This window comes from Podarcis melisellensis (assembly GCF_964234715.1).
Source record: "Podarcis melisellensis genome assembly, chromosome: 13".
Classification (NCBI taxonomy): domain Eukaryota; kingdom Metazoa; phylum Chordata; class Lepidosauria; order Squamata; family Lacertidae; genus Podarcis; species Podarcis melisellensis.
In genome coordinates, this window is record NC_138545.1 from 20020027 (window position 1) to 20046854 (window position 26828).

The 26828-nt window shown below is 46.6% G+C and overlaps 2 protein-coding genes and 1 long non-coding RNA gene across 12 annotated transcripts in view; 2 read left to right on the forward strand and 1 right to left on the reverse strand.

Annotated features, from left to right (window-relative positions):
• The first annotated feature begins 71 nt into the window (after positions 1 to 71).
• Positions 72 to 13001, forward strand: HSPBP1 (HSPA (Hsp70) binding protein 1). Of its 3 annotated transcripts, none has more exons than XM_081886056.1 (8): positions 72 to 194; positions 2327 to 2496; positions 3476 to 3692; positions 4198 to 4422; positions 5023 to 5178; positions 5886 to 5982; positions 7650 to 7761; positions 12314 to 13001. In XM_081886056.1, the coding sequence occupies exons 2-8, from the start codon at positions 2368 to 2370 to the stop codon at positions 12389 to 12391; spliced, it is 1014 nt and encodes a 337-aa protein (XP_081742182.1). In that variant the 5' UTR covers positions 72 to 194; positions 2327 to 2367; the 3' UTR covers positions 12392 to 13001. The 3 variants fall into 3 exon arrangements, with proteins under 3 accessions (XP_081742182.1, XP_081742183.1, XP_081742184.1); XM_081886057.1 differs by having other exon boundaries at positions 111 to 185; XM_081886058.1 differs by lacking the exon at positions 72 to 194 and adding an exon at positions 472 to 603.
• On the reverse strand, positions 12266 to 15073 carry LOC309355333. Its single transcript, XR_014162485.1, has 2 exons — positions 13653 to 15073; positions 12266 to 12534 (listed from the first exon to the last, which is right to left on the reverse strand). It is a non-coding gene; the product is annotated as an uncharacterized lncRNA (long non-coding RNA).
• Positions 15074 to 16895: 1822 nt separating this feature from the next.
• PPP6R1 (protein phosphatase 6 regulatory subunit 1) overlaps positions 16896 to 26828 on the forward strand; it is a gene marked incomplete at its 3' end in the record, with an annotated part of 49981 nt that continues 40048 nt past the window's right edge. For 5 of the 8 annotated variants that reach the window (XM_081885913.1, XM_081885915.1, XM_081885918.1 and 2 more), the window contains exon 1: positions 16896 to 17046. Of the gene's footprint in view, positions 17047 to 17274; positions 17374 to 26828 lie in introns of those variants that run through there. The other 3 variants (XM_081885914.1, XM_081885919.1, XM_081885920.1) reach the window with 3 other exon arrangements.

The window sequence follows — 26828 nt, forward strand, 5'->3', positions numbered from 1 at the left end:
AAGCGCTTGGAGCATTTGGAAGCCGGTTGTGGGATCTCCTCCTCGCGCGATCCCCTCGCTCGGCCACCAGGGGCCGCCTCGCTTCCCCGGTTCAGAGGACGCTGCTCTCCTCCCTTTCCTCTCCACGTGGTCTCAGATGGCCGCTTCCAGAAGCTGAGCCTGGAGCCGCCGCCGCTACCTGCGGGGTGAGTGGGGTGGCGGGGGAAGGGGCGCCTTGCGGGGCAGCGCCAGGGGGCGAAGGGGCGAGCTGGGGGCGGGAGGGAGCAGTTTTGGCTAGAGGAGGGAATGGGCCGCCCTTTGCGGTGGGTGAGGCTTGGAGGAGGGGAGGCGAAAGGGAGGGGAGAAGTTTACGGGCGGGGGGGAAATGGAGATATTTTCCCACCCGCCCTAGACAGCTGATTTATTTTTTTTTTTAGAAAAATGAAAAGTAGCTTGGTTACGTGTGGGGAGAAGGTGAGACAAGGACAATAGAGACTCTTAAAAAGACTGGGAACCCTGTATGCTGTGTTTACAGAAAGAAGTGGACTCACTAGTAGGGTTTGAGTAAACAAGTACAACCAGCAACATAGAAATTAAGATGTAAAAACTGGAAAATAACAAAGGGTAAGAGGAAATATGAAAACAAAAATGTTAAGAATATAGTAATATTCAAGTTGAAGATTTCAATATTAAGGTAGGATAAAACAAGCAAGGGAAGCAAACACTCAAAAGAACCAGAAAAGGAAGTTGAGGGAAGTCAGGGGAGGTTGGGGATTTATATTCTGTTTTTGAGATAATGTTGATTGTGATGATGATAAAATTGTAAAACTTAATTTAAAACTTTTTTTAAAAAAAAGTGTGGGGAGAAGGTAGGGTGGAAACTCTGGAACTGGGCTAGCAGCTTTTGAGACTTGGCCAGTGGGCTTGCTGGAAGGGGAAGAAGGGTCTGCAAGGTTCAATCCCTGGCCTCTCCTGGCAGGGTTGGGAGAAAGACCCATGTCTGAAATCCTGCAGGTCTGCTGCCAGTCAGTGTAGACTGACCACTGATACTATACAGTTTCCTGTGTTCCTATGGAAGCATCTGGCTGGTGGAGTAGAGTAACCAACCTTAAGGAAGAGCCCTGTTGGGTCAGGCCAAGGCCCCAACTACACAATACATTTATAGAAGTGTCACATTGCTTTAAAGAGGCCTTGTTTTCTCCCGAAAAATCCTAAGAGCTGTACTTTGTTAACGATGCTGTGAGTTGTTAGGAGATCCCCATCCACCTCACAGAGCCAACAGCTAAAGTTCGATTCTTCTGAGATTTGTTCCTCTGTGAGGGGACTCTGGATGCTAGATATATTCTGTTTGTGGCCTCTCCCAGACCATCTCCCAGGTGATACAAATGAGATAGCATCCAGTGGGAGAAAGGTGGCTTACTCCTGAGCGCTATAAACAGTGGGAAATTGAAAGGTGGGGTTATCCCCCCTTGGTATCTTGGTGTGGCGTTTACCCTTGCCTCCATCTTTCTCCCTCTGTCTTGACTTTTAGGCTGTGCTTTGAAGGTATTCTGTAAATAAATTCAGAGCTGTGTGATTTTTGGCGTGGTCTCGATAACCAAGCCAAAAGTTGTGGCTACCTCTGCCCTCGTTGTGAAGCCACACTTTCAGGAAAGGATGGCTAGGTTCTTGACATTTTATTGCTGCATGGCCAAATTGCTCCAGGTTCCTTGGCAGAGCAGTTTCCAAGCAAGCCCCAGTCTTCTTATTCAGTCTTTGAGCTGGGGAAGGAGAGCCCCACGAGCCTCTTCTACATTTTCAGGCTTGAATGGAAACCTGGGCCTTTTCAGAGGGTAGCAGCAGAATTCCCAATGCGAGTCTGGAAATGTGGAAGCCTGAATCCTGTATGTACTAACAGCATACTCATCCTCCAAGTCTGGACCTTTAGGTGGCCAAAATGGTCCTCTGGGAGGAAGGACAGGGTAGAAATTTAAATAATAATGGACATTAACAGATTTGGAGAAACCCCAAACAAATCTTGGGGGGCAGGAGAAACCCTAAGTGTGGAGAAACCTCAAAAGCAGGCCATTGAGGGGTGAACATGTTTAGTGCCATGAAATGCTGGCTGATTTTTGGGTGTGTAGGGACTGAATTTCATACCCTGGCCGGAACCCTGAACAGGAGCACTCCACGCTGCAACACTTTGTTGCAGGTCCCATTTATCAGTATAGTAATGGTGTTTGCACAAAAGTAGAGCTGGAGCCAAGACACACCTGGTAAGTGTCTTGGCAGGATGAACTTGGGCAGGTAGGCTGACCTGCTTTCTCAGTCATGCTCGTTTCTCATTCTCTCTCCTTTTTCTTTAAAGCTTTGTGAGCTGCCTACTGACTGGAACGGCATTCCCCAACCATGGCTGAAGGAGGTGCCGGTGGGAACCAGCCACCCCGCGAACCGCCCCACAACCTCCAGGGCTTGCTGCAGATGGCGGTCACTGCAGGGAACGCTGAACCTGCCCCGATGGAGCCCATGTCTGATGAGGTGTGTGGCTTGGCTTTTATAGGAGGGGTGGTGGCGAGGTCAAATGGTTGTTAGATCTGGGGAATGAGTTTGAGGAAGGTGCTGCCCTGCGATCCTGAAGCCTTAAAGCTAATGTTGATTGCGGAAATTAAATACCAAGTTTATCTAGCGAGGTGCAGAGCAGGTTGGATGAGAAGCAGCCTAGGAGGTATTATCCAGATATTTTCCCTGCGTTGCTATTACATTACTAAGCTCCTCCAACTAATGCTGTGAAACTAGAAATAAAAATCATACAAATCTCAAATATATAAATATATAAATATATATAATCTTATCTAATTTGCAAAAAGTGTTCATGTATTCATACATAGACACACTGTCCATTCCTGGCCTTAACCATTGCACCATGCAATTAGCTTGGGGTTAGGAAAAAAAGATCTCAAGCTGTCCTTCTCCTGTGCCTTTAACAGCAGCGCTTAGCATTCACAAATCAGCAGCTGACGTTTGGAGGGGCATGGAGATAAGACAGCATTGCCTGCCTGTCAAAGCGCTGTTGAAACCAGTTTGAGGAACCAGGAGCCCTCTCGGCTATTGCTGTATGACAGCTTCCAACATCTGTGCCCATTGGCTATGCCAGCTGGGGCTGATGGGAATTGGAGTCCATCAATGTCTGGAGGGTCACAGGGTCACTCTAGAGATACAGTTTGGCTCCTGTCTAAAGTTGGCAGCTCCAAGAGGAGTTGACGACAACGGCGAGGATCCAAAAGCCAATTTTCTAAGCACAACTTCCCCTAACTCAGTGGTGTATGCAAGGAACTAGATTGGCAGGTGCCGAAAAGCAAGACTGTTCTAGGAGAGAGGTTGTGTCTAATATGGGGGCTAGGAGATAAAATTCTGGGGGAGGGAGTGAGCTATTGGCAGGAAGAGGAAGGACACATATGTATGAAATTCCCAATATGTTACCTTTTCATTCACCTCTGTTCCCTATGCCACTCTGCAGCGGAGACAGTGGCTGCAGGAGGCGATGGTCGAGGCCTTCCGGGGGCAAGTGGACGAGGTGGAACAGATGAAGGAATGTCTGAGGCTGCTGGAGCCACCAACCCCCGGAGCAGAACGTGGAGGGGAGAGTTCAGAGGAAGCACATTCAGACCTTGAGAACAGAGAAGGTGCCTTGGACCTTCTGGCAGAGCTGTGTGAAAACTTGGACAATGCTGCAGGTATAGAAAAGGCCCCATTCCTGTGTGTGTGTGTGTGTGTGTGTGTGTGTGTGTGTGTGCGCGCGTGTGCGCGCGTGTGCGCGCGTGTGTGTGCGCAAGGGAGAAAGAGAGAGTGCAAGAGAGTGGGGAAGAGGGTGGCTTCCAGCAAAATACAAAAGCATAAGAAAACGTAAGAAATGAAAAATTCCTGATACAGGGCTGCCTTCAGATGTCTTCTAAAAGTTGTATAGTTCTTTATCTCCTTGTCATCTGATGGGAGGGCGTCCCACAGGGAGGGTGCCACTATTTATGATTATGGTGTTAAGCAGTGTATATAAATGGTTGAAAGAAATAAAATTAAAGAGTAAATCGCACCCAACGGTTCCAAGTTTATATGGTGGAAAGTAGTTACCCTTTGTAACCCCAGTGAGCCACAGCTAAGTCATAGTGCTGGCTGGGTTTGCAAGATATCCTACCATTCTGTTGGGCTACCTGCTTTCTGTTGACCCCTTTGCTGTCCTTCCAGACTTCTGCAAACTGGAGGGCATGCGGCTGTTGGCACACCGGTACCTGGAGCACGAGGAGCAGGAGCTGCGTTGGCGGGCTGCTCACCTGGTGGGCACCTGTGCCCAGAACGTGCCCAAGGTGCAGGAGCAGGCCCTGGCGCTGGGCTGCATGAGGAAGCTGCTGAAGCTGCTGGACCACGATCCCAGCGAGGCCGTCCGGATCAAGGCGCTGTTTGCCATCTCCTGTAAGTGCGGGGGTGTCTGACCTGTTGGAAAGGGTGAATGAATTAGTCCTGCAGCAGTACAGCTGCCTGCATTTTCCATTCAGCCGAGTAAACCGTGGTTTGCGTGACCAAGCATTGAGGTGGGAGGATTAAATGCACACTCCCCTCAAACAGGTCATCTGGTCAGATACAGGACCTTCCCACCCCATACGATGGCTTTCCCCTTGGGAAAGACAAATGCAGTTTGACCATCTCACGTCTGATGCAGCCCTCTGAGATATCAAAGCCCTTACATTAGCAACGAGCTCAGCGTTTTATTACGTTACCAGATAAAAGAGCCAAAGCAGTGGAGGGAAACTCTGGCCCTTCAGATGTGGCAGACTACAATTCCCATCAGTCCTCACTGTTGGCCATGCTGTCTGTGGCTCATGGGAGATGGAGTCAGGGGGACAAGGAGGTAGCTTCCTCACCATTTCAGGCTTGGGAGCTTAATGAGCTGAGGGTTTCCCCACATGTGAGTGAAATTCATATTAATGGGGTCTCACTGACTTTTGTGAACTGCATTTTGCTAATGACCCCAATCTCTCCCCCCCTTCTCTCTGCCCCTTGTTGCATTGCCAGGTTTGGTAAGAGCCCAAGAAGCGGGCCTTCAGCAGTTCCTACGTCTTGATGGCTTCTCAGTCCTCATGAGGGCCATGCAAAGCAATGTGCAGAAGCTGAAGGTGAAATCTGCCTTTCTCCTACAGAACCTCCTCATAAACCACCCAGAGCAGAAAGGTAATAATATAATACAATCATCATAATAATTCATTATTTATACCCCACCCATCTGGCTGGGTTTCCCTAGCCACTCTGAGCAGCTTACAACATTTCTAAAAACATAATAAAAACATCAAGCATTAAAAACCTCCCAATACAGGACTGCCTTCAGATGTCTTCTAAAAGTCAGATAGTTGTTTATTTCCTTGACATCTGATGGGAGGGCGTTCCACAGGGTGGGCGCCACTACCGAGAAGGCTCTCTGCCTGGTTCCCTGTAACCTCACTTCTTGCAGTGAGGGAACTGCCAGAAGGCCCTCAGAGCTGGACCTCAGTGTCTGGGCTGAACGATGGCAGTGGAGACACTCCTTCAGGTGTACTGGGCCGAGGCTATTTAGGGCTTTAAAGGTCAGCACCAACACTTTGAATTGTGCTCGGAAATGTTGTGAGGAGAACTTTAGAAGGATGCCTTGAAGAGCTGTTCTTTGGTTTGTGAAATCGTCGTGGCTGCACGCAGTGGACATGGCCATCTCCCACCAATCTTGGGCTGTCCTCAAAGTAGGCCATCATCAAGCCCAATTGGCTGAAGGAGGCTGACAATGATGCATTTCAGAAGCCCCACATTGGCAGGGACTGTGCTGCTGCCCACCTAGGTGGTATGGCGTCAGTATGTTCCTGTAAGTGGATGTGTCTCTCCTCAGCTTTTCCAACTCATTCTCTCCACAGAGGCTCTCTGTTCCATGGGGATGGTCCAGCAGCTGGTGGCCCTGATCCGGTCTGAACACAGCACTTTCCATGAACACGTCTTGGGAGCCTTGTGCAGGTATTGAGGGGACTGGGCTGCAGAGAATGAGAGCCAGGATCCAGGGGGATCTCTGACTGATCTACAGTGGTGCCCCGCAAGACGAACGCCTCGCAAGACGAAAGAGTTTTCCGTTTTTGAGTCGTTCCGCAAGACGAATTTCCCTATGGGCTTGCTTCGCAAGAAGAAAGCCCATAGGGAAATCTCCGGGGACCTCTTTTAAATGCTGGCGGTGGGGAGCAAAGCCTTTCGCCCCCCCTCCGGCCTTCAGAAGAGGTCCAGGAAGGCCGGCGGGGGGGGGGCGAAAGGCTTTGCTCCCCACCGCCAGCATTTTAAAAGCGGTCCGGGATAGCAGGGAATCGCTTTCCCGCTATCCCGGACCGCTTTTAAAATGCTGGCCGTCGGGAGCAAAGACTTTCGCCCACCGCCAGCCTTCAGAAGAGGTCCAGGACCTCTTCTGAAGGCCGGCGGAGGGCGAAAGTCTTTGTTCCCCCCGCCTGCCTTCAAAAGCCGTCGGGATAGCGGAGAAACGGCAGAGAAGTCTCCGCTGTCCCGGGGACTTTTAAAATGCTGGGGGTTGGCAGCGAACGCTTCGCTGCCGCCCGCCAGCATTTTAAGATCGCCCGGGACAGCGGAGAAGTCTCCGCTGTCCCGGGGGCTTTTAAAATGCTGGGGGACGGCAGCGAAAGTTTCGCTGCCGCCCGCCAGCATTTTAAAATCGCCCCGGGACAGTGGAGGCTTCGCTGCCGCCCGCCAGCATTTTAAAATCCGCTGTCCCGGGGGCTTTTAAAATGCTGGCGGTCGATAGCAAAGCCCTCCTGTCCCCGGAGCTTGCGGGGCGGGAGGTGGGGAGAAGGGCTTTTCTTCCCACCGCCAGCCTTCAGAACAGCCTTCTGAAGGCTGGCGGTGGGGGGAAAAGCCCTTGTCGTCGTCCCCCCCCCCAGCCTTCAGAAGAGGTCGGGGGACAGACTGTCCCCGGACCTGGTCTGAAGGCGGTTTCCATAGGAACGCATTGATTGATTTTCAGTGCATTCCTATGGGAAACCGTGCTTCGCAAGACGAAAAACTCGCAAAATGAAAAAACTTGCGGAACGAATTAATTTCGTCTTGCGAGGCACCACTGTATTGAGGGCTGCTGGCATGCTTGGCACTGGTATCGTTGAGTTATTTGGGGAGGAGAGCTTTGTTTCTTGTTATAGGCCAGAGGTATGAAGTGAGTTATACAAGCCTGAGCGTTCTCCAGTCTAGTTCTCACTGAGGGTGTAGAGGGTGAGCTTAGGCTGAACTGTTTCAGACTACAGGACTTTCCCTGTCACTCCTTCTGTTGGCGGACTCAAAAAAGTGCATGCCGGCAGCGGCACAGCCAAAAGTGGGTCTACTAAGAAACAAGTGGGGAAGCATCAGCATGCTGGGGGAAGCATGTGAGATTTGCAGAAATTAAAAGAGGAGGAAAACCTTTGAAGAAATGAAACTTAATAGGGCAAAGAAACAGCAACAAAACAGTCCAATCAGGACTGAGCATGCTCAATAGCTATGAGATGTTGGGTGTCACTTGGAAAGGAAAAGTGTGGGGGATGAAATGGAGTGGCTGATGGAGGGGCTGGCAGGCAGGATATGTGAAGAGGAATCCACAACATTCACAGGTTTCACTTGCTCATCTGTAATCTCCCATTCTTCCCCCCTTCAAGCCTGGTAACAGATTTTCCTCAGGGAGTGCGGGAGTGTCAAGAGCCGGATTTGGCCCTCGAGGAGCTCTTAAAGGAGCGGTGCCAGCTGCTGAAGGATCAGGAGGAGTTCCAGGTAGGCAGAAATAAATGGGTTCCTTTCCCACCAAGCTGTGACATGAACTTGGTGCGAATGTCTGGACTGCCACTGAGTTTTTCCAACGGGGAAACTAGAATTCTGTTTAAAATAAATGATTCTGCTGTCACAGTTTTCCAGCTTCCTGAATATGTTTCATGGAGTGAAGAAGGGCAGGGCTGAGCATGATAACCATTTCAAGCTTTATTCTCCCCATGTTGGTTAGGAACCTCCAGCCCAAAGGCTCTGATCAGGCCCGGCAGGAGTCCTGATTTGGCCCACAGGGCTGTTCCTCCACAAACAACCACCAGATGTGGGTCAGCTACAGACACGGCTGCAGAAACGGGAGCTTAAAATCGTGCTCCTGATTCTTTTTTGGCAAACGGACCTCGCTGATCGGCACTGACAGACTTTGGAGTTTTATCCATACACAGGTGTGGCCACAATTCAAAAAGTGCCTGCAAACTGATATTTTCCCTCTGCAAACTGCCTTCCTGGTCTGCATAAAAAAACACCAGTTTGTAGGCATCCAAACCACACCTGCAAATAGGTGGGAGCCAGCGCCCGTTGAAGTTGTCACCTGCCGTGATAACAACGACAGGTGAGCAGTCGCCCGTGAGGGGTGAGGATTTGCCAGCCAGCCAGATCCAGGCCCTCATCCTGACTCTGCAGCAATGGAGGCCGGAGCATTTACTTTAAAGTGGGTGGGGAAGGAAGGCTGAGAATGGAAAAGCCAGCGTTTTGCAACAGTCTGGAATTATGAAACCCTATGCCAGGGGTCAGCAACCTTTTTCAGCTGTGGGCTGGTCCACTGTCCCTCAGACCATGTGGGGGGCCGGGCTACATTTTTTTTTGGGGGGGGGGGGAATGAACGAATTCCTATGCCCCACAAATAACCCAGAGATGCATTTTAAATAAAAGAACACATTCTACTCATGTAAAAACACACTGATTCCTGGACTGTCCGCAGGCCGGATTGAGAAGGTGATTGGGCCGGATCCGGCCCCTGGGCCTTGGTTTGTCTACCCCTGCCCTATGTATTTCCACCACCTCCTTGCCTAGGTGGCAGCGAGTTGCTCTCTTCGCTCTACTTTCCTGGGCACTAGAGGGCACTAGGCACCTTTTTTAAAAGGCCAACTTTCTGAAGCTTGCAGGGCAGCTATTCCCATTTAAGTGCATTTCTGGAGACGGTTTGCAGCACGGAGAGCTTATAATTATTTATTATTTATACCCTGCTCATCTGGGTGGGTTTCCCCAGATTCACCCACCTAATAATAGCACAATGCAGAAACAGCTTAAGAAGGAAGTTTGGGGTTCTCCGCTGCTCGGGGCCCCATAATCCAGCCATCGCTGCCCCAACCCATCTGCGAGAGAGTAAGCCAACTGAGGCTGGCCCTGTGATATATAGGAGGCATGCTTGCTCCCAGCCCCCCCCCAGTGGTGAGAGGAAGAAACAGCCTCCTATTGCTGGAGAGGCAGATTTCTTTAGAGGTCAGGCTAAAGTCCCGTTGCTGTTCATTTCTGTGCTTTCTGGTACTAAATCAGCCCCGTATTTAATAACCCAGCCAGGTGGGTGGGGTATAAATAATAAAATCATTGTTTTTATTAATATTAGCACTAGCACTATAGCCAGAAGAATTTACTTACTTATTTTAATCCGCTTGTCCAGTGCCCAAGAAGCAGTTTACAACACATCCATTAAGCAGCATTAAAGCACTTGACATCTGACAGTGACACACAGAAATGGGTGCTTGAGCTACACGTCAGAAAAGGCCTCTGTAAGGAGGGTCTTAAGGAAGTGTGGTTGCACAGTAGCAAAAAGCAAGGTGTTCCATAACTGAAGAACAGACACACAGTCTTTTCCTTTTAAAAGTTTTATTTTTATTTTCAAAGTTTCAAAAAGAAAAAAACAGTTTTTTACACACGTTTTCACAAACCCATAGTCCATGTCAGTACCTTTATGGGGTTCCCTTCACCCCTCTCTTGGCTTCCAAAATTCATCTTCCTTTTTTAACTGCATCTAATTACATGTATCCAAATTATTATACTTCATTTTTATCCTTGTTATTTTAAATTACAAGTGCTATGTCAATCCTGCAAACATTTTTATTTCATTTCCCAGAAGGCCTTGGCTGTTTTTACATGTCCACAACATATGGTGAAATGTACCTTCTTTAACTTTACACTTCCAACATATGTTGGTTGTGTTCTTACACATTTTCACTAGTCTTGTAGGAGTCAAATACCATCTATACATCATTTTCATATAATTCTCTTTTAACGTACAGCAAGCTGTAACACACACTCTTTTCCAATGCAAGCGGTATGGAACTTTTACCATAGAGATACCAAGGATAGAGTGACGTCACTTGGCCCCCATTGAGAATCGCGGACGGACGGTGGCTTTCTATTTGAATACAGGCTGCACATGGAAGACTCTAGGCTGTCTCTGAGGTTTTCTGTCTGCTGCTCAAGGAAGTGGGGAGGGGGGCGGAACTTGAGTTGGCTTCCTTGCCACAGATCCTGGAACCGTGCCATTCATTTCCGAGTGCGGTTGTGTCACAACGCCATCTCCCCCGCCCCCAAGTCCTCTTCTTTAGCTTGATTTGAGGGTGGGGGTCGGACGGACATGTTGCTTCTGTTTCATGTCGTCTTGTGTTTATTCTCAACAGACAAGTTCCCACCCATGCTGTTAGCCAGCGACAGTTTTCCCTGAACGTAGCAATTAAGCTGTGCCGAGCTTGATAATTAAACAATTGGCATAATGGAGTAAGTGTTGGGGATGGGGAACAACCTCACTGTGCCATTAAATTCTTTTTAAAATTAAAAAATCAAAAAATCCTAACACTTCCCTCCCCTTTCCCCTGTTCAGCTCCAAAAAAAATCTCCATGTTGAGGTGAGAAAGCTTTGAGACTGAGAACACATTCCTATCCACAGGAAGCCGTGTGGGCTGTAGTCTCAAGCCAAGGAAGGTGGTTTTGGTGGCCCATAAGCAAGGCTCAGCAGAAGCATGAACCGCAATGTTGTTGTTGTTGTTTAGTCGTTTAGTCGTGTCCGACTCTTCGTGACCCCATGGACCAGAGCACGCCAGGCACTCCTGTCTTCCACTGCCTCCCGCAGTTTGGTCAGGCTCATGCTTGTAGCTTCGAGAACACTGTCCAACCATCTCGTCCTCTGTTGTCCCCTTCTCCTTGTGCCCTCCATCTTTCCCAACATCAGGGTCTTTTCCAGGGAGTCTTCTCTTCTCATGAGGTGGCCAAAGTAAACATGAACCGCAATAAGCCCCGTTAATTATAGGCAGAACGGTCAACATACATAATTTTATTTGCATGCCCCCTTTCAGTAGTTAAGGCCTTGCTCAAGGCGGCTTACGATATGAACCAATTCTCTAAAATAGTCATTAATAATATAACCCATCAAAAAGCACACAACCAAATTGAACAACTGCCACGTTAAATCATGATAAGATCTAAAAAATAAAGATACAAAAAAATTCAGCAACAGCAACAAAGGACCCCAATGGAAAAAACAGCAACCCTAAACAATACCCCAACCCAAGAGTTTGTTCTGCAGCCTCAACTTTTGCAGCTGGAGTCAGTCCAGGTCCTGCCTTCCCAGGCCAGGTGGAAAGTGGCCTGCAAGGCAAAGGAGCAGGTCTTCCAGAACTCGCAGCCAAGATGGTCCAGCTCCTATTTAGCCGTACCATTTCAGACTGGGGGTAGGGCTGTGTGTTGTCGCCTGTTGGAATATTCCCTTATAAAATAAGATGGGGGGCGGGGAGTAAAAAAATTCACCCTGCACTTGGCATTTATTTACTTATTTATATGTTGGCTGTGTTTATTTCCTGCCTTTCTTCTCCAAGAAGTTCAAGATGTGGTGGTTCTGCTGCCTTCCATTTCATCTTCTCAACAGCCCTGTGGTGTAGGTTAGGCTGAGAAAAATTGACTAGCCCAAAGTCACTCAGTGATCTTCACGGCTGAGTGTGCATTGGACCCCTCGGTCTCTAGGTCCTTGTCCGACACTCTAACCCAGCGGTAGGCAACCTAAGGCCCATGGGCAACAAGTGGCCCATGGGGGTCGTTTAACCGGCTCATCAGTCACCCCCAAACCAAGCTGTTCGCTCGGGGAGCCCCCGTACGCTGTGCTAAACCGGCACAGGGAGTCGCTTCTGCGGCACCAGAAATCACGTCTGTGCCGACACAAACACCGGAAATCGCGTCTGCACGAACACCAACACAGGAAATCACGGGCGTGCGTGCTCAAACGCACACACAATCCGGCCCATGGAGGGATCTCCACTGGAGTGAACCGGCCCAGGTGACGTAAACCTTGCTGACCCCTGCAGTCTAACCACTACACCACACTGGCAAGGAGAAAGCCAGCTGTGTTGCGATTTCATTGCCACCACACACTTTATTTGTGGTTGGTGAGACTTTCCACTGCCCTCCCAGGTTCAAGGCAAACACTTAAAGAACTGAACGCCCGTTAAAGAAGGAGCAGAGCTTGCTTCTCTTCCCTTCCTTTATTTTTTATTTCGTTTTGTTTTTAAAGGAGGAGCTGGATTTCTGTGAGGCCCTGCTGCGCCTTTGCTTCCACGGTCAGCCTGATGATAACAGCATGGACCGGTAACTTGGCTTCCCAGAAGAACCCTTGACGCTGTTGGATGTTCATGCACTTGGAAGCTGTGTCAGTTGGAGAGGCTTGGTGGAAACGCCCGTGTTTATCCTCCCATTCACTGATCCGGCAACAGGCTCCAGTAACAGAAGATCTCTCTGAAACGAGATACATGGCTTGTTAAGCCTCACGATCAGCAGGAAGACACTTTCATAAGCCGTTGCTGCGTAACTTCCTCTCCGTAGTTCTGCAGAAGCATTCATCTGCTAATCTACCTTCCCAGCCACACCCAGGCAGTTCTACCTTCATTAGCCATAGTTCTGAGATGGCTCTTGAGATCTCCTTTTTAATTGAGGGAAAACTAATCCCATTTCCTGTTCTCCGCTGCTTGTTATTAGGGAAAAGATGCTTAGTCAGGCGAGAAGGCTTGAGTGCCTATTGGAAAGTAGATGATCAAGAATTGCCTTCTTACTTCCGGGAACTGGCTATTCTACAAACCTACTCTGGGTTACATATTTGGGGAGCATTCGTTCAAAAGGGGCTGTGGTTTTGGTGTATCTGGCTGCAAAGGACCTGTAACTCTACCCATTTTTTTAAAGTTGCTGATAGAGTTGGAAAAAGCTTGTCCCAGCTGAAATGGGAAAAGCTTGTCCCAGCTGAAGAATTTCTCGGGGGTAATTGTGGGGGGAGCTTTAAAAAAATATGCTTGTGACAACTCGAAATGTATTGCAAACAGCTTGAATCTCCCACAACTCTGCTTTGCTGTTGCTGTGTTCACTATTCAGCATTTTTTTATTTAAAAAAAAAACAAGTTTCTGTTTCGGGTGCTAAGACTGTCACGTTTTGGTTTTTCCTACTAGCAAATGCCTTTAAAAAGTTGAAAATGATGTCTCCATTTCAAAGAAGAAGAAAAGATGGCAGATCTTTCAGTTTAGGGGTTAACAACAAGCAGCCCCTTACTCAAAATTGGCCTTCTGAATATTATCACCAGCTTGTTCCCCACCTCCAGCTGTAATCACAGGAGCAGGAAAGATATTGTATTGGCCTCAATATGAGCCACCCCAAATATTGGCTGCACCCCTAAAATGCAATATATTAAGTCACACTTCTCATAAGAGAATAATATTATAGGCTGTACTCTGGTTTTTAATACCAGCGGGTGGGGGGAAGCATAGCCTAAATAAATACACCACTAGTACAGCATGTACGTAGATGGGATACAGGAGTGGGAAAGCTTAGCAGTCTTACTTTATAAATGGAGAAGGAACTAACCTACCCTTCCCCTTAAAGCAGCCTTCCCACAAAGCTAGGTACCAACTAGGTTCTTGCGAGTGACAGGATTATGAAGAGCTGCAAAAGAGTGGCCAGGATCCAAAGGGTGTTCTCGGTGTCTTTCCCCCCATTATTTGCAATGCTCGTTGGTTGTGCCATGTCACAAATAGCTTACAGGACTCTCCTTGTCTCCTTAGTTGTCAGGCAACTGATAGCTCAAGTCAGTAGAGCACGAGACATTTAATCTCAGGGTTGTGGGTTCAAGTCCCATGTTGGGCAAAAGATTCCTGTACCAAGCGGGTTTGACTAGGTGACTCTTATGGTCCCTTCTAACTCTACAATTCTATGAGTCTAAGATTACACGGGAGTGGGCTGTAATCCACATAACTAGTCCCTGGCATATCCAGGTAGGGTTGAGAAAGACCCCTGCCTGAAATCTATAAGTAGATGGGTCAGATGGTCTGGCTTGATATAAGGCAGCTCCCTACTTCCTAATTTTTAACAGAGCAAAGTGCTTATTTCCACATCAGTCCTCTGAAAAAGTACATGGATAGCATTTTACAAAGGGCAGACTGAGAATGGGGGCAGGTATAAGCCTAGCCACACTTACCCAACCTATGGCTAAAATGGCACTTGAGCTGTGGGCTGAGTTTGAAACTGGGCTGATATAAGATAAATGTGGTGTATTAATTTATTTGAACACATCTTTACTTTGAAATCAGTCCCATGGATTTGCACTTCAAAGTGGTATCATATATGCAATGTCCACATGCTATTATTATTTAGTTAGGTTGCTAGTGGTTTAATACAAAATAAAAAAGTCTAGAAGTGATGTCAAGAGGTGTAGCATTATGAACAGGTGGTGATGATACATTAAGATAAACCCTTGCGCAACTCATTAAAGAGATCCAGCTGTGATCCTATGTACTGAGAACTAACTCCATTCTCTTGAGAGTGATAATGGTAGTCAAAATGGTATTGTCTATGCACAAGTCTGGGAGGAGTATTAGCAGGCTTGGAGGAACCGCAAGTTTTGCAGAAGTACAGCAAATACTTTAAAAGGGGAAACCCCTAGGCTAAGGGCGTGGGAGCCCCAAAGCCATGCAGTGCGGACTGTGCCGGGAATGTTAGCTGATGGAGCAGATGGAAAACCACGTGGGAGAGGGAATGGAATGAAGTATCCTGTTGGAAGATCTGTTTGGCTGGCACTCTGAGCAGCAGTTCTTCACACTGAAACATCCTTACAGGTGGAACAGCTGGTTTATAAAAAGAATTTACACCCTGCTTTAAAAGGACTTCCCAAGGTGGCTTGCAGTCATTGAAAGAATACAACTACCTTAAAAACAGATACAAACAAACAAAACAGGAGAGACCCGAACCAAATGTTTAGCAATTTTTAAAAATTAATTCACTTGAAAAGTATAGCCGAGGGAGCCAACTGGGCCTTTCTAGTTGAGTGCTTCCACTGAGGACGCCATGCCCTGTGTTTCACTTCCAAAGACAACAGGACACAGTGAAGAACTGGATAATGAACACAGCCTGTTGATGTACATCTTGTATGGCATGCCATCAGATATCCTGGTCTCAAACCACTTAGGACAGGAATGGGCAACCTGTGGCCCTCAATGTGTTATTGGGCCACAACTCCCACCCTGGGACTTTGGGGTGAAGTGTGGGTGATAAATTGCCATCGTCGCCATCTCCCATCATCCCTGACCATTGGCCTTGCTGGCTGGGGCAGGTGGGAGCTGGGAGTCCATAGCTTCTGGGAGGCCACAGATTCCCCATCCCTTTATCAGCAGCAACAAGCTCACTCTTATTGAGACAGTACTTGTTCACACAGCACATAATTAGAACGATGGAATTCACTTCCCACAGGATGTACAGTAGTTATGGCCACCAATTCGAAAGGCTTTAAATGATGATTAGACAAATTGACGGAGGCTAAGGCTTGGCAGTGGCTACTAGCCCCAGTGGCCACATCCTACCTCTGCTGTCAGAGACAGGATGCTACTGAAAGCCAGCTGCTGACAATCGGAAGGGGGGGAAATTGCTGTTGTGCTCTGGTCCTTTTTGTAAAAGGCTTCCCACAGGCATCCAGTTGGCCACCGTGAGAACAGAGTGCCGGACTAGATGCCCCTTTGGTCTGATCCAGCAGAGCTCCAATGTTTGCTTATGTTCCCAGCTGAAATTGCCCAAATGTCTCAGCAATAGCAAATCCTGAAGAATGACACTCTAACCTCGACAGTTCACAACACCCAGCCCGCAAAAGACCCCCATACAATTTAGGATAATACTTTGCAGCATAAAACAATAGAAATACTTACAGTATTTTTTGCACCATAACACTCACTTTTTTCCTCCTAGAAAGTAAGGGGAAATGTCTGTGCGTGTTATGGAGGGAATGCCTACGGGTGGCATGCCTACGGATTTTCCTCCTCTAAAAACTATGTGCGTGTTATGGTCGGGTGCGTGTTATAGAGCGAAAAATACGGTAACTAACTGACCAGTCACGCCTGTTCTGCCGCCGCCTCCCCTAACAAAAGTCCTGCCGCCCTCTAACAAAATTCCTGGCTGCTGCTTCTTTGGCGATCACCTGTAGCCGAGTAAGATTGTCTTCCATAAACACATAAATGAGTCCGTAAGTGACTGTGGAGGGCAATTCTGGATCCACACGTCCTTCCACAGTGGGGCATTGGTTTCTGGACAGGAGGTGATAATCCAGAGAAGTGTCTGCCATAATAAATGTGAGGGTCTTCAAGGTGCCACAAACTAGTTGATTTGTCTGCAAGAATCTGAAGGTGTGCCTATGAAACGTTTCAACGAAACTTTCAGTACAAAATCGTTGAGAAGAAACAAAATGAACGGGGGGGGCGGATACACAGGGGGGCAGGAAGTAAAACAGAGGCTAGCAAGAGTTAGGTGGCAATTTCACTTGGGGAACAGAAGTATCGAAAGGAGCAGGACTACTCTCTTAAGTAAATGATGCTCAGGAGAAGGCGAGGGAGCGTAACGCATGCGCAGGTGCGCCTCCCTCTTCCCTCCATTGACAAACGGGAGGGGGCGGGGGAGCAGGAAGGAGGAGGAGGAGGAGCTTAAGTTGGAGGACAGAGGCGGGGCTACAGAGCTCGCGGAGGAGGAGGAGGGGGAGGATCGGCAAGAGAACGCCGAGTTGAGGAGAGGGGAGGGGCTAAGCGGAAGGAGGAGGAAACAGCAGGTCGGCCGCTGGAGGCGCGCGCGGGGGATTGTGGGATTGCGGCGGTGAAGGCAAAAAAAAATAAAAAACAGAAAGAAAAAAAAGAAAAGAAAAGAAAGAAAGTGAAGAGCGGCTGAAGCGAGCGAAAGAGGCTCCTCTCCCGCGGGCGAAAAAGGAGCAGGAAGGAGGGGGCTCGAGCCCGGTGAGAGCGGTTGACGGAGGGGGCGGGGGAGGAAAACGGGGGGGGGGGCGGCGGCGAGAGAAGGCGGGGGCGGGAGTGCGCTATATATATAGGTATGTATATACATATACATAAATATATATGTGTCTGTACTGTCTGTGTGTGAGGCAGAAGGGAGCGGTGTGGGAAGGAAGCTGCCGCCATTTTAGAGCTCCCTAAGGGAGACCCTCCCCCTGTTACACTTCACACCCACTCCGTGTTCCCCCTCGCACGCCCATAGTTGATTTTTTAATCCTTTCCTCTGCCCCTCGTAATTCCTCCCGAGGCCCACCTCTTTCTCCGTGTCAGGTAACGAGCCTCCTTCCTCCCTCCCTTCCTTCCCCCTTCCTTCCTTCCTTCCCACCCCGCCTCCCTTCCTCCGACTCGGCGGCTTCATCTCTGTCTCCCCCCGTCTCCCCCCGGTAGCCTTTTCTTCTCTACACTTCCATTCTCTTAAAAGTCTATTTACTGTCTTTGGAAACAGCAGCTGCGAGACAGTTTCTCTGCTATAGTTGCTATTCAAGAGGAGAGAGGGCTCTCTCTCAGCTGCCCCCCAGAAAACATAACAAACACGTTTTGTTGCAACCTGCAAAAGTTCAGGGAAGCCAACCTTTCAAAACCCGTTTGATGGGAACTGGGAACCCAGAAAACTGAAGTGGAAGTGCTTTTCTTTTGTAAAAACTTGAGTCATGTTTGCTAGCTGGTCAGACTGATAAACAGGTGTTTTATCTCCTTTTTGAAAGGTGCAGGCCCTGGTTTTTCCTGCCTTTCTTGAGGACAGAGAATTGTATGTGGCTGGGTTAGTGATTTTTCTAAGGCGTGTTAGTGATGGTGCACATATGCACACACAGTTTTTTAAAATTTTGACTTGCTATTCTTTCTTGCTATTCAGGGTTTGATTAACTTGGAGGGAAAGAATTCAGGGCCCTAGGTATTCAGTCCTCACCCCAGGTGTGCTTTTCTCACAATACCTAACTCCTTCCAGATTTTTTCTATCCACTTCTCCCTCGTCACCCCACTAGCAGTAAACCATGCCTTTTATTTAATACTGAAATGCCCACAGGTACCATGTCTGTTTATTTCTTCTAATGCTATACAAAATAATTGCTACTCTGTACTTCACTCCTCATGATTGCTGACATGAATTAGAAATGCTACATGTTCTTAAATTGCAAACAGAAGCTTCACCCTTGTTATATAACACTCTGTAACCTTCCTGCTGTGTACAGAAGGGTGGTTAAAGTGTGTTAATGGATAAACTTAGTTCTGATAACTGAGTACACATGGACCACTAATGCCTCCCTGCTGACATTGAATGACCCTAAGGGCTATGACCCTAGGTTCCCTTTTACAGAGATGTCCTGGAAAAGCTTGATCTCTCAACCTCTTTCCATCCACAATTCTGTGACTGTTTCGTACTGTTCACTGAGGGCTCCTGATTGTTTCCCCACACTGTATTCCCTTCTTTCCACAAGCTTTTATTTTCCTGGTAAGCTGTAAAAACATGGCTTGTCATTTTTGCTCTGTTTCTGTGGTTTGTAATCTGGTGCTGTATTTGGTGAGTCAGAGGAATAATGGTTCCACATCTCTCTTGAAGGCAGGAGCTGACCTCTCTGATGGTCTTGGGATTCTATGACTCCCTTCACAGTAACTTTCATTTTGTGCAGGATAGGAACTGGCTGTCTTTGAATATGTTTGCTACCTTAGGTGGGAGTTGCCTCGTGTTTTTCAGGTCTGTGGAAAAAATGCATTGTTGGTTTAATTTACTGCATTATCCTTTAGATGGCTTCACCTGGAGATGTGGGGCATGTTAACAAGTTGAAAAAGCAGATGAACTTTATTTTATGTTAAAATACTGGCTGAGTGGCATTTGGGGGATCAAGAAATTTGATTCTGGCTTTCCTTTCACATGGATGTTTTCCTTGTTGAGCCTTCTTGATATGTGAATCCTGTTTAGAAAGGTTCCCTATTTGGAGGAGAATCCATATATTTTTGGTTACTTTAAATGTGGGCAGGTGCCCACTTTTTGGGACCTTTCTAAACAGGAAACTGGAATGGGCTCCACTTTCTCTTCTGACTTATTTTTGTCTTTTAAATCATGGTCCTTGTCACAGTTTCCGTGGACCTGATGTTCTCTTGGTCTCTGTTCATTCTGTTAATAAAATAAATGAAACTATAAAGTGCTGATTCATGAAAGTGAGCTTGCAAGACGGCTAAGTGAATTACAGTCATTGCAGCATCATGTGTGTGCATCTGCCCATATCTTAAAGTAAATGAAAGATAGCTTGGTTCTGGAATGGGGTGCTTGCTCACTGGGAAATGATGTGACGTTAGAATTGTGGAGAGAGGAGGAGTTCTACTTGTGTAACTGTAGAAAAGGCCTTATACTTTGTGAATAGTGAATATTGGTTTGAATTGTTGTAGATGCAGCTCAGGCAAGCAAGGACTGGGGCAGAATACTTAAGAACATTCATCTATTTCCACTGCTACTGTGGCATAACAGGATTAAATAGCAAGGAAATGTGATGGCATTGTTATGTTCTTATCTTACCTTGACTTTTGAGTAGTGGTGGAGAAAAGGGTTCTGATCAAATGGCATTTTTGCCATAACCCCACCAGTGGTAGCCACATCAGTTTCTTAGTCAAGCAAATGCACCAGCTATCAGAAACTCTGTTACTGAGAACCAACATGGTGTAGTGGTTAAAGTGTTGGACTGAGACCTGGGAGAGCACTCAGCCATGAAGCTCACTGGGTGGCGAGTCACTGTCTCTCAGCCTAACCCAGGCATAGGCAAACTTGGCCCTCCAGATGTTTTTAGGACTACAGTTCCCATCATCCCTGACCACTGGTCCTGTTAGCTAGGGGAGTTGTAGTCCCAAAACATCTGGAGGGCCTAGTTTGCCTATGCCTGGCCTAACCTATCTCACAGGGTTGTTATGAGGATAAAGTGGGAATATGTATGCCACCATGAGCTTGGGGGAGATGGCATATAAATGTAGTTATAATAGTTATTATTATAATAATAAAAATTGCTATTGTAGTAAGTCATTGCAGCAGCGCATAATCCAAAAAGTAGAGATGCTAGTTTAATCTAGTGGCAATATAGAGCTGAAATGGTAAGCAGGTTAAGCATGCGTAGAATCAACTCCAGATATTGGGGAGACGTGTGACTTTTGCCTACTGTGTTATGTGATTTGCATGCATTGTTGAATCTAGTCTTACAGTACAACCCTGTACATGTTTACTCAAAAGTGAATCTAATTGTGTTCAGTGGTGTTTACCTGAGTGTAGGATTTCAGCATAAATTAGTTGAACTTTGCTGTCCTTGAAATCAGTGGGCAAGTCAGTAATAATTTAAGTTCCACAAAAATAAATAAATGGAACTGAAGTATTGTTAAATTAGCCTGGATACTACCCACCAGGTATAGAGTATAGCCTTTCACATGAATTTGCACACTGTCATGTTGGATTTTCTTTTTTGTTAAAATACATATGTTTAACTGACTTAATGGTTGCACCTATTTTGGGATACTCCTGGGCTGAAAGTTTGCATTTCTATTGCACAGAACAGGATCACTTAATGGGGAAGTACATCCAAGGAGTCTGGTGGGGGTGTTGTGAGGCAAGGGGAACCTTTATAGCTTGTATAGTGTTTGGATCTGACTTCAACTAAAAGTTGCACTAAGAAGTGTTGGGTGAATAATAATATTTTGCTTTCCCCTTGTACCTTGCTCTCATCCTCTGGCTGTTTCCCTACTTTAGGGCAGAGTCTGGAAGGATTGGTCAGGTGTGTAGGTATGTGTGTTTTGTGTGTTATTTCTCTGTTTTTATTTGGCTGCTGTCCATTCGTGAGATCAAAATATGCAGAAGGTCTATGACAGCAGTGTCCCCTTTCCATTGATCTGTCTGCTATTAAAGGCAAAAGGGGATTCCACCCATCTGTCTCTGTGCCTTGATTAAACTTGGGAACACGTCAACCTTTTTCTTTCTTTACCTGGGGGAGTTCAATATCTCAGAGCTGCTGGTGGTTGTTTTTTAAGCCTACCGCAAGAGATCAAAATCCACAGCTAGGCATGGTTAAATGTAGGAGATGTACAGCTGCAGCTTGCCTTGACAGCTTTGGCAGAAGAGACATAAAGCTAATCCTGCTGCTACAATCAGCACATAAGGAAGTAATTGAAATAAGAGACTTCAAATTCGAACAAAGCGTTTCTTTTAGTACCTTTTGACAGAGAGCCTGGGATTTGAAATCCTTATTTATTTCCCACAGCAGGACTGATCTGGGGCAGGAGTAATGTATACTTCTATGCTCAGTCAGCAGTAGGGACAAGGGCTTGTTGCGCACAGGCCAGATATGAGAGATTGTGCCACAGTAAATTAGCTGTTGTTTTGACAAATGCCACCTTTTGCTAAGCTTTGATGGAGCTGTGGTGTAAGGAGGTGCCCATTCAATATACAACCCCCCTCCCCGATCATTGCGAGAAAAGTTCTGTGGATCTCTTTAGGACAGTGGGAGTGGGTTGACCTGGGTCTTGTTTATACAATCAATATACCATGGATGGTTCTAGGGTGGTTCTCCTGAGATATATACCCTGTCTAGACAAATAAGGGATCTTGGGTCTTTCAGGAACATACCTTCACTAAATATTTTGGATCACCCAGGGGGCACTGCGGTCCTCTTTGGCATTTTTTTTATGGCCACCTTAAAAAGTGATGGATAACTGTGACAAATGTGTGTCATACAGGAGCACTCAATGAGAAGTCACAGTTGTTTTGCTTGGTGGAAAAGCAGGGTTTGCCCTGCTTAATTGTGGTATCTTCCCACAATGAAACAACAGTGTAGTTCACTTGTACGATGGTGACCCGCCCTTCACCCTAAGGTCCCAGAGTGGATTACAACTTTTATAAAATTAAGAACAATTTAACAACCACAAAAATAAGGTGAGTCCTGAAACTATACACCTCAAGTGTCAAGCCAGGGTGTAGAGGTGTATCTTCAGCCGTCACTGGAAACTCTGTAATGAAGGTGCCACCTATGTGGGAAGGGAGTTCTACAACTTAGGGGCCGCCACAGATGATGCAGTTAGCTCTTCCCTGCCAAAGAACCACTGTGCTGTGGCAGCTAGAATTCTTGCTTCTCTGTCTGACTTCTGGCAGCAGTAGCACTACACTTCGTTTCATTGGTGGTGGGAATGCAGTACAGATCTGGCTATAAAGCATGGGTTGTTATGCCTGTAGCCCTCCAGACATTGCTGAAAACAGTCAAATACCCACCAGCCCCAGCCAACATGGCCCAATGGTCAAGAACAATAGGAGTTGTAGTCCAACAACATCTGGATTGCCACAGGTTCCCCAGCCCTGCTGTAAAGGATAGGATTGTAGCAGGAAGGAAGGGAAGGCAGGGATTGAGAGGTTTTGTGTTTCATCTAGTTGCCCAAGGTAAAATGGTCAACAGTATTACTACTATCACTGTTGCCGATACTACTACTGTACTACAAATATAATGATATTTATTAGACTTGTCAGTTGCTTGCTACTCTGGTGTCTCCAGCTGATGTACAACACATGAAAAAACTAAATAGAAATGAATAGAGAAATGCATAATGCCATAAAAAACAAAGCAAACAAATACTTAAGAGATGATCCTATTAAATGAGAAACCTCTCTTCAGGTTGCATAAGAATTGGGAATTTGGAAAGAACTTGGAGGGTGAATCCAAAATGGGCAATGAAAGAATCTACATAATTTTTAAATGATCAGAAGGCTTTGATGTGTTGAGAATGAGTGTTTGTGCATGTATATGTACAGCCTGTAATTGAACAGATGTCAATACTTGCATTTTACCATAAATATACTGAGCTAAAATGTAATATCTGAGGTTCACAATAACTGCAGAGTAAATACTCCAATTGCAAATAATTACAGCAACCCGGGGGAAGCTTAAGAACTTCCTCCATGCAACCAGGCAGGGGAATATTTTAAAAATTGGTGTACAACCAGTTCTCATATTTTGAGGCCATCCACAAAAAGTTAACATAGGCATGAGTATGCCTTATAAATGTGTGGGCTAGTCACTTTAACCATGTTTCAAAGGCTATCTTGCTTCCCCCTTAGCTGTAGTTTTCAGGTTTCTTGATTGCTAGTTAGGGGGCAAGTAATGGTCGATAAATTTCTGTAGTTAGCTTTCTCAGCACCATTGGTCGTTCCTGACAGCATGCATTGCATAGTATGTGTTGCGTATTCTTGGTTAATTCAGAGGTGACTCCCATCAAGTAGGTGTCTTGGAACAGATCCTAGAGTGCTCCGCACCAGGCCGATGATTTTGTGGGAAATGCACAATAATTTCTTGGAAGGCTAGTTGATGTGGAAAGGTTTCTCAAAGATAGGAAGTTTGAAAGCTGCTGCTCTAGCACAGGAGTAGCCAGTGTGGTGCTCTTTGAATGTTTCGTCAGCCCCAGTCAGTGTGGACAGTGATAAGAGGTGATGGGGTTTGGAGACATCAGCATCTGGAGGCTACCACATCGACTATCCTCTGCATCTGCTTGGTACTGTGGACAGCTCTGTAGGTGGAAAAGTGGGGCAGAGACCAGACAGGGCTGTCTTAAGCATATCCGGCACCATGGTGCAAAGCTCCCTCCGGCGCCCCCCCCCCAATTTCCCAGAGTTTTATAGGGAGGACGGCGCTGCTGGCAGGGCTGGAGGAGGTGGGCAGAGGCTGGACACGGCACCTCCCAGCTCAGCTGGCTGTATTGTGCCGCGGTGGCCACGGTAGACGGAGGCTCCGGGCATGGCGCTGCTTCATCGCGCCATGGCAGAAGTGGGCGAGGGCAGCGAGCTGATGCAGGGAGGCGCCGTGTCCAGCCTCCATCTCTTCCCTGGTGCCCTCCAGAACTTGGTGCCCTGGTGCCCCACACCACTAGCCTCTATGGCAGCCTTTCTCAACTTGTGGGTCTCTAGATGCTGTTGAACTACAACTCCCATCACCCCTAGCTAGCAAGGCCAGAGCTCAGGGATGATGGGAGTTGTAGTCCAACAACATCTGGGGACCTGCAGAGAACCACTGCTCTATGGGAAAGACGCCCTGAGGCCAGAACAGGTTCTGTGTCTTTGTATTGTATATACTGTGGTGAAAGCTCTTCCAAATCGAGTTTTACAGTATGGCAGTAGTTAGCTGAACCTAGTGTTTCCCTAAGTAGGGTATCCTGGCCTGGGTTCAGTGAGCCAGTTTCTTATGGAATCAAAAGAACCTTGGCTTCAGTTTTGACTAGCTTCAGTTGGCTAGCAGATTTTTAGACCTTGTGATTAAATGGTTTCAGTGCAACACCATTTCTTGGTGTGGGCCTTATCATTTCAAAAGCCCCTTCTTTTTGTGGATTTTGCCTTAATAGCTCCCTTATATCACTTTGGACTCTTAACATCTTTTTAAAAAAATATTTTTTAAAAGGATGCATTGGGGAGCAGGAAATTGCAGGTTTCTGTTTAGTTTCTGGCCTGGATAAATTGGTATAAATCATTATTAAAGCTGGAATTATTAAACATGTAAAAGAACAAGACATGCTGAGGGATTTCTGCAAAGGAAAGTTCTGCTGTGTCAATTTTCTGGAGTTCTTTGAGTGTCAGTAAGCATGTAGACAGGGATAATTTGGTGCCTACATGTTCTGCTTTTGGATTTCTTGAAGGGATCTGGTTTGCTACTGTTGTCCTGGACCTGGATGGATACTGGGTCTGATACAGCATAGCTTCTCTTATGTCCTCAAGATATATTTTTAGTTAGGCTCTTTATTAAAAAATGGCCCTACTCTTGTTTCCGTCTCACATGGAGCTCCAAATCCAACTTGTCCTTCCCAACCCATCATGCCATCTTGTGCTCACCAGCCCATGCCAACATTCCTTTATAGCTTACTGGTTCTCAGAAGGGATACCAACATAGAATCATAGAAATGTAGAGTTGGAAGGGAGCCAAAAGGTAATCCAGTCCAAACCCCTGCAATGTCGGAATCTCAAGGAAGCATTTATTCCTACTCATTCCTGTTTTTTCACTTATTATTTTATATATATGTGCCATCACCGCAAATGAAGAAAAGCCTAAAAATGTAAGAGGTACTGTAGGTCTACCAAAAGACTTGGAAAACAGAAAGAAATAATTTGGGTTTGCTTCCTTTTGTCCAGGAGGTAGGGCATGTCTCTGTAACCTTAATTGCTTTCTTCCCCCTGCCCCACATACAGAAATTGCACTTCTCTTTTCACTGTTGCTGTGAGACACTCCAATTATTGCCAAACCCAGTACTCGACAATCTGAATCAGAAAATCTAACCTGGATCTCTCCCCTACTCACCTAGTCATAAATTTAGAATGTGGAATTCAGGTTTTCTGATTATAGAATTTGGCAAGCGTGTTGAGTTTTTATCGTTTTTTTTTAAGGCAGTTTGTGGTCTTGGGCCTAGTGCTGTGTACATATTTCAACATGCTTGTGCGTGCATGGAGTTTGAGTAAGAGTGTGTGGCATAGCTGGACTGAAACGGATAGGGTGTGCTGGGGAGGACACTGTAAAAAAAGCACTGTAGCATTTCAGAGTTCCTGACTGACATTGGCTATACAGTCGTACCTTGGAAGTCAAACAGAATCCGTTCCGGAAGTCCATTCGACTTCCAAAACATTCAGAAACCAAAGCACGGCTTCCGATTGGCTGCAGGAAACTCCTGCAGCCAATCAGAAGCTGCGCTGGATGTTTGGCTTCCAAAAATCGTTCAAAAACTGAAACACTCACTTTCAGGAGTCGATTTGTTTAGGAGCCAAGGTGTTTGAGACGGTAGTAACATGATAAAGCTGGGCATATCTGTCTTGGGTCTCCTGCATGGGTATTCAATGCAGTCTTTCAAAAACACACTCTCAACAAGTTTCCCATTGGCTCTGGGTGTCCTCCCCTCTAGGAAAGTCTTAACTATAGCTGCTGGGGGGGGGGGCAAGAGTTCCTGCTGGGGGGGTGTTATACCTATCACACTCCAAAGTGTAGGTTCTCTGGAGTTGACAGGCGTTTGTTCATACTGAAGTTCATAAATCAAGACTAGGTAATAGAGTGGGTTTAGGAAGGGTAATGTAAGAATGGGCGGTTGGGGTTCAACCAGGGATTGAGGGTCATTTCTCGGCTAGTGAACGATGATGACTGTGGAAATGATCTGAGGTGTATGAGAGGTGACTGTGCTAGCAGAGAGCAAGAGCTCTTGATCCTAGCAGAGGAAGCACATGGCCTTAAACTCTTTGCCAATAGTGAAACTGGAGGCTTGTAAAAGAGACCACCTTCTGCTATACTGTGACAAGGGTCATGTGTGTTGAAAAATGTTGCCCTGCATACTTTTAACAGGGAGTCCTGCCCAACCTTACTTTTTTGTGAGTATTTAAATTCTGCCTTGTTTGCAAATGCCTCAATAAGGCTAACAAAATAAAGATAAGGCATAATAACAGAAGTGGAAGATTAGAGAAAGGGAGTTCCATAATTTGCTACTGAGAAGGCCTTCTTTCAGTTGCCACATTGTGTGGCATGATTGGGCCAGCTTACTCTTTCATAACAAGTGGAGTTCTGCCTATTTGAAATATTCTTGGTTCTCATAAGTTTTTACTTCCCTCTCAATCCATTAGTAGAGAGTAGTCTATGCATGCACAGGTTATCCCTTTTGGCTCCTTTAGGCTGAATACTTTCTTTAGTATTTGCCCTTCCTCCCATTTTCCCTGAAGTTCTGGTCAGCATCTCCTGTGTCTTTTAAAT

Excerpts from the sequence above, each read along its gene's own strand:
- HSPBP1 (XM_081886056.1), top strand. The coding sequence starts at position 2,368 with ATGGCTGAAGGAGGTGCCGGTGGGAACCAGCCACCCCGCGAACCGCCC. Across the intron at positions 4,423-5,022 it reads GGCGCTGTTTGCCATCTCCT|GTTTGGTAAGAGCCCAAGAA; the intron begins GTAAGTGCGGGG and ends TTGCATTGCCAG. Across the intron at positions 7,762-12,313 it reads AGGATCAGGAGGAGTTCCAG|GAGGAGCTGGATTTCTGTGA; the intron begins GTAGGCAGAAAT and ends TTGTTTTTAAAG.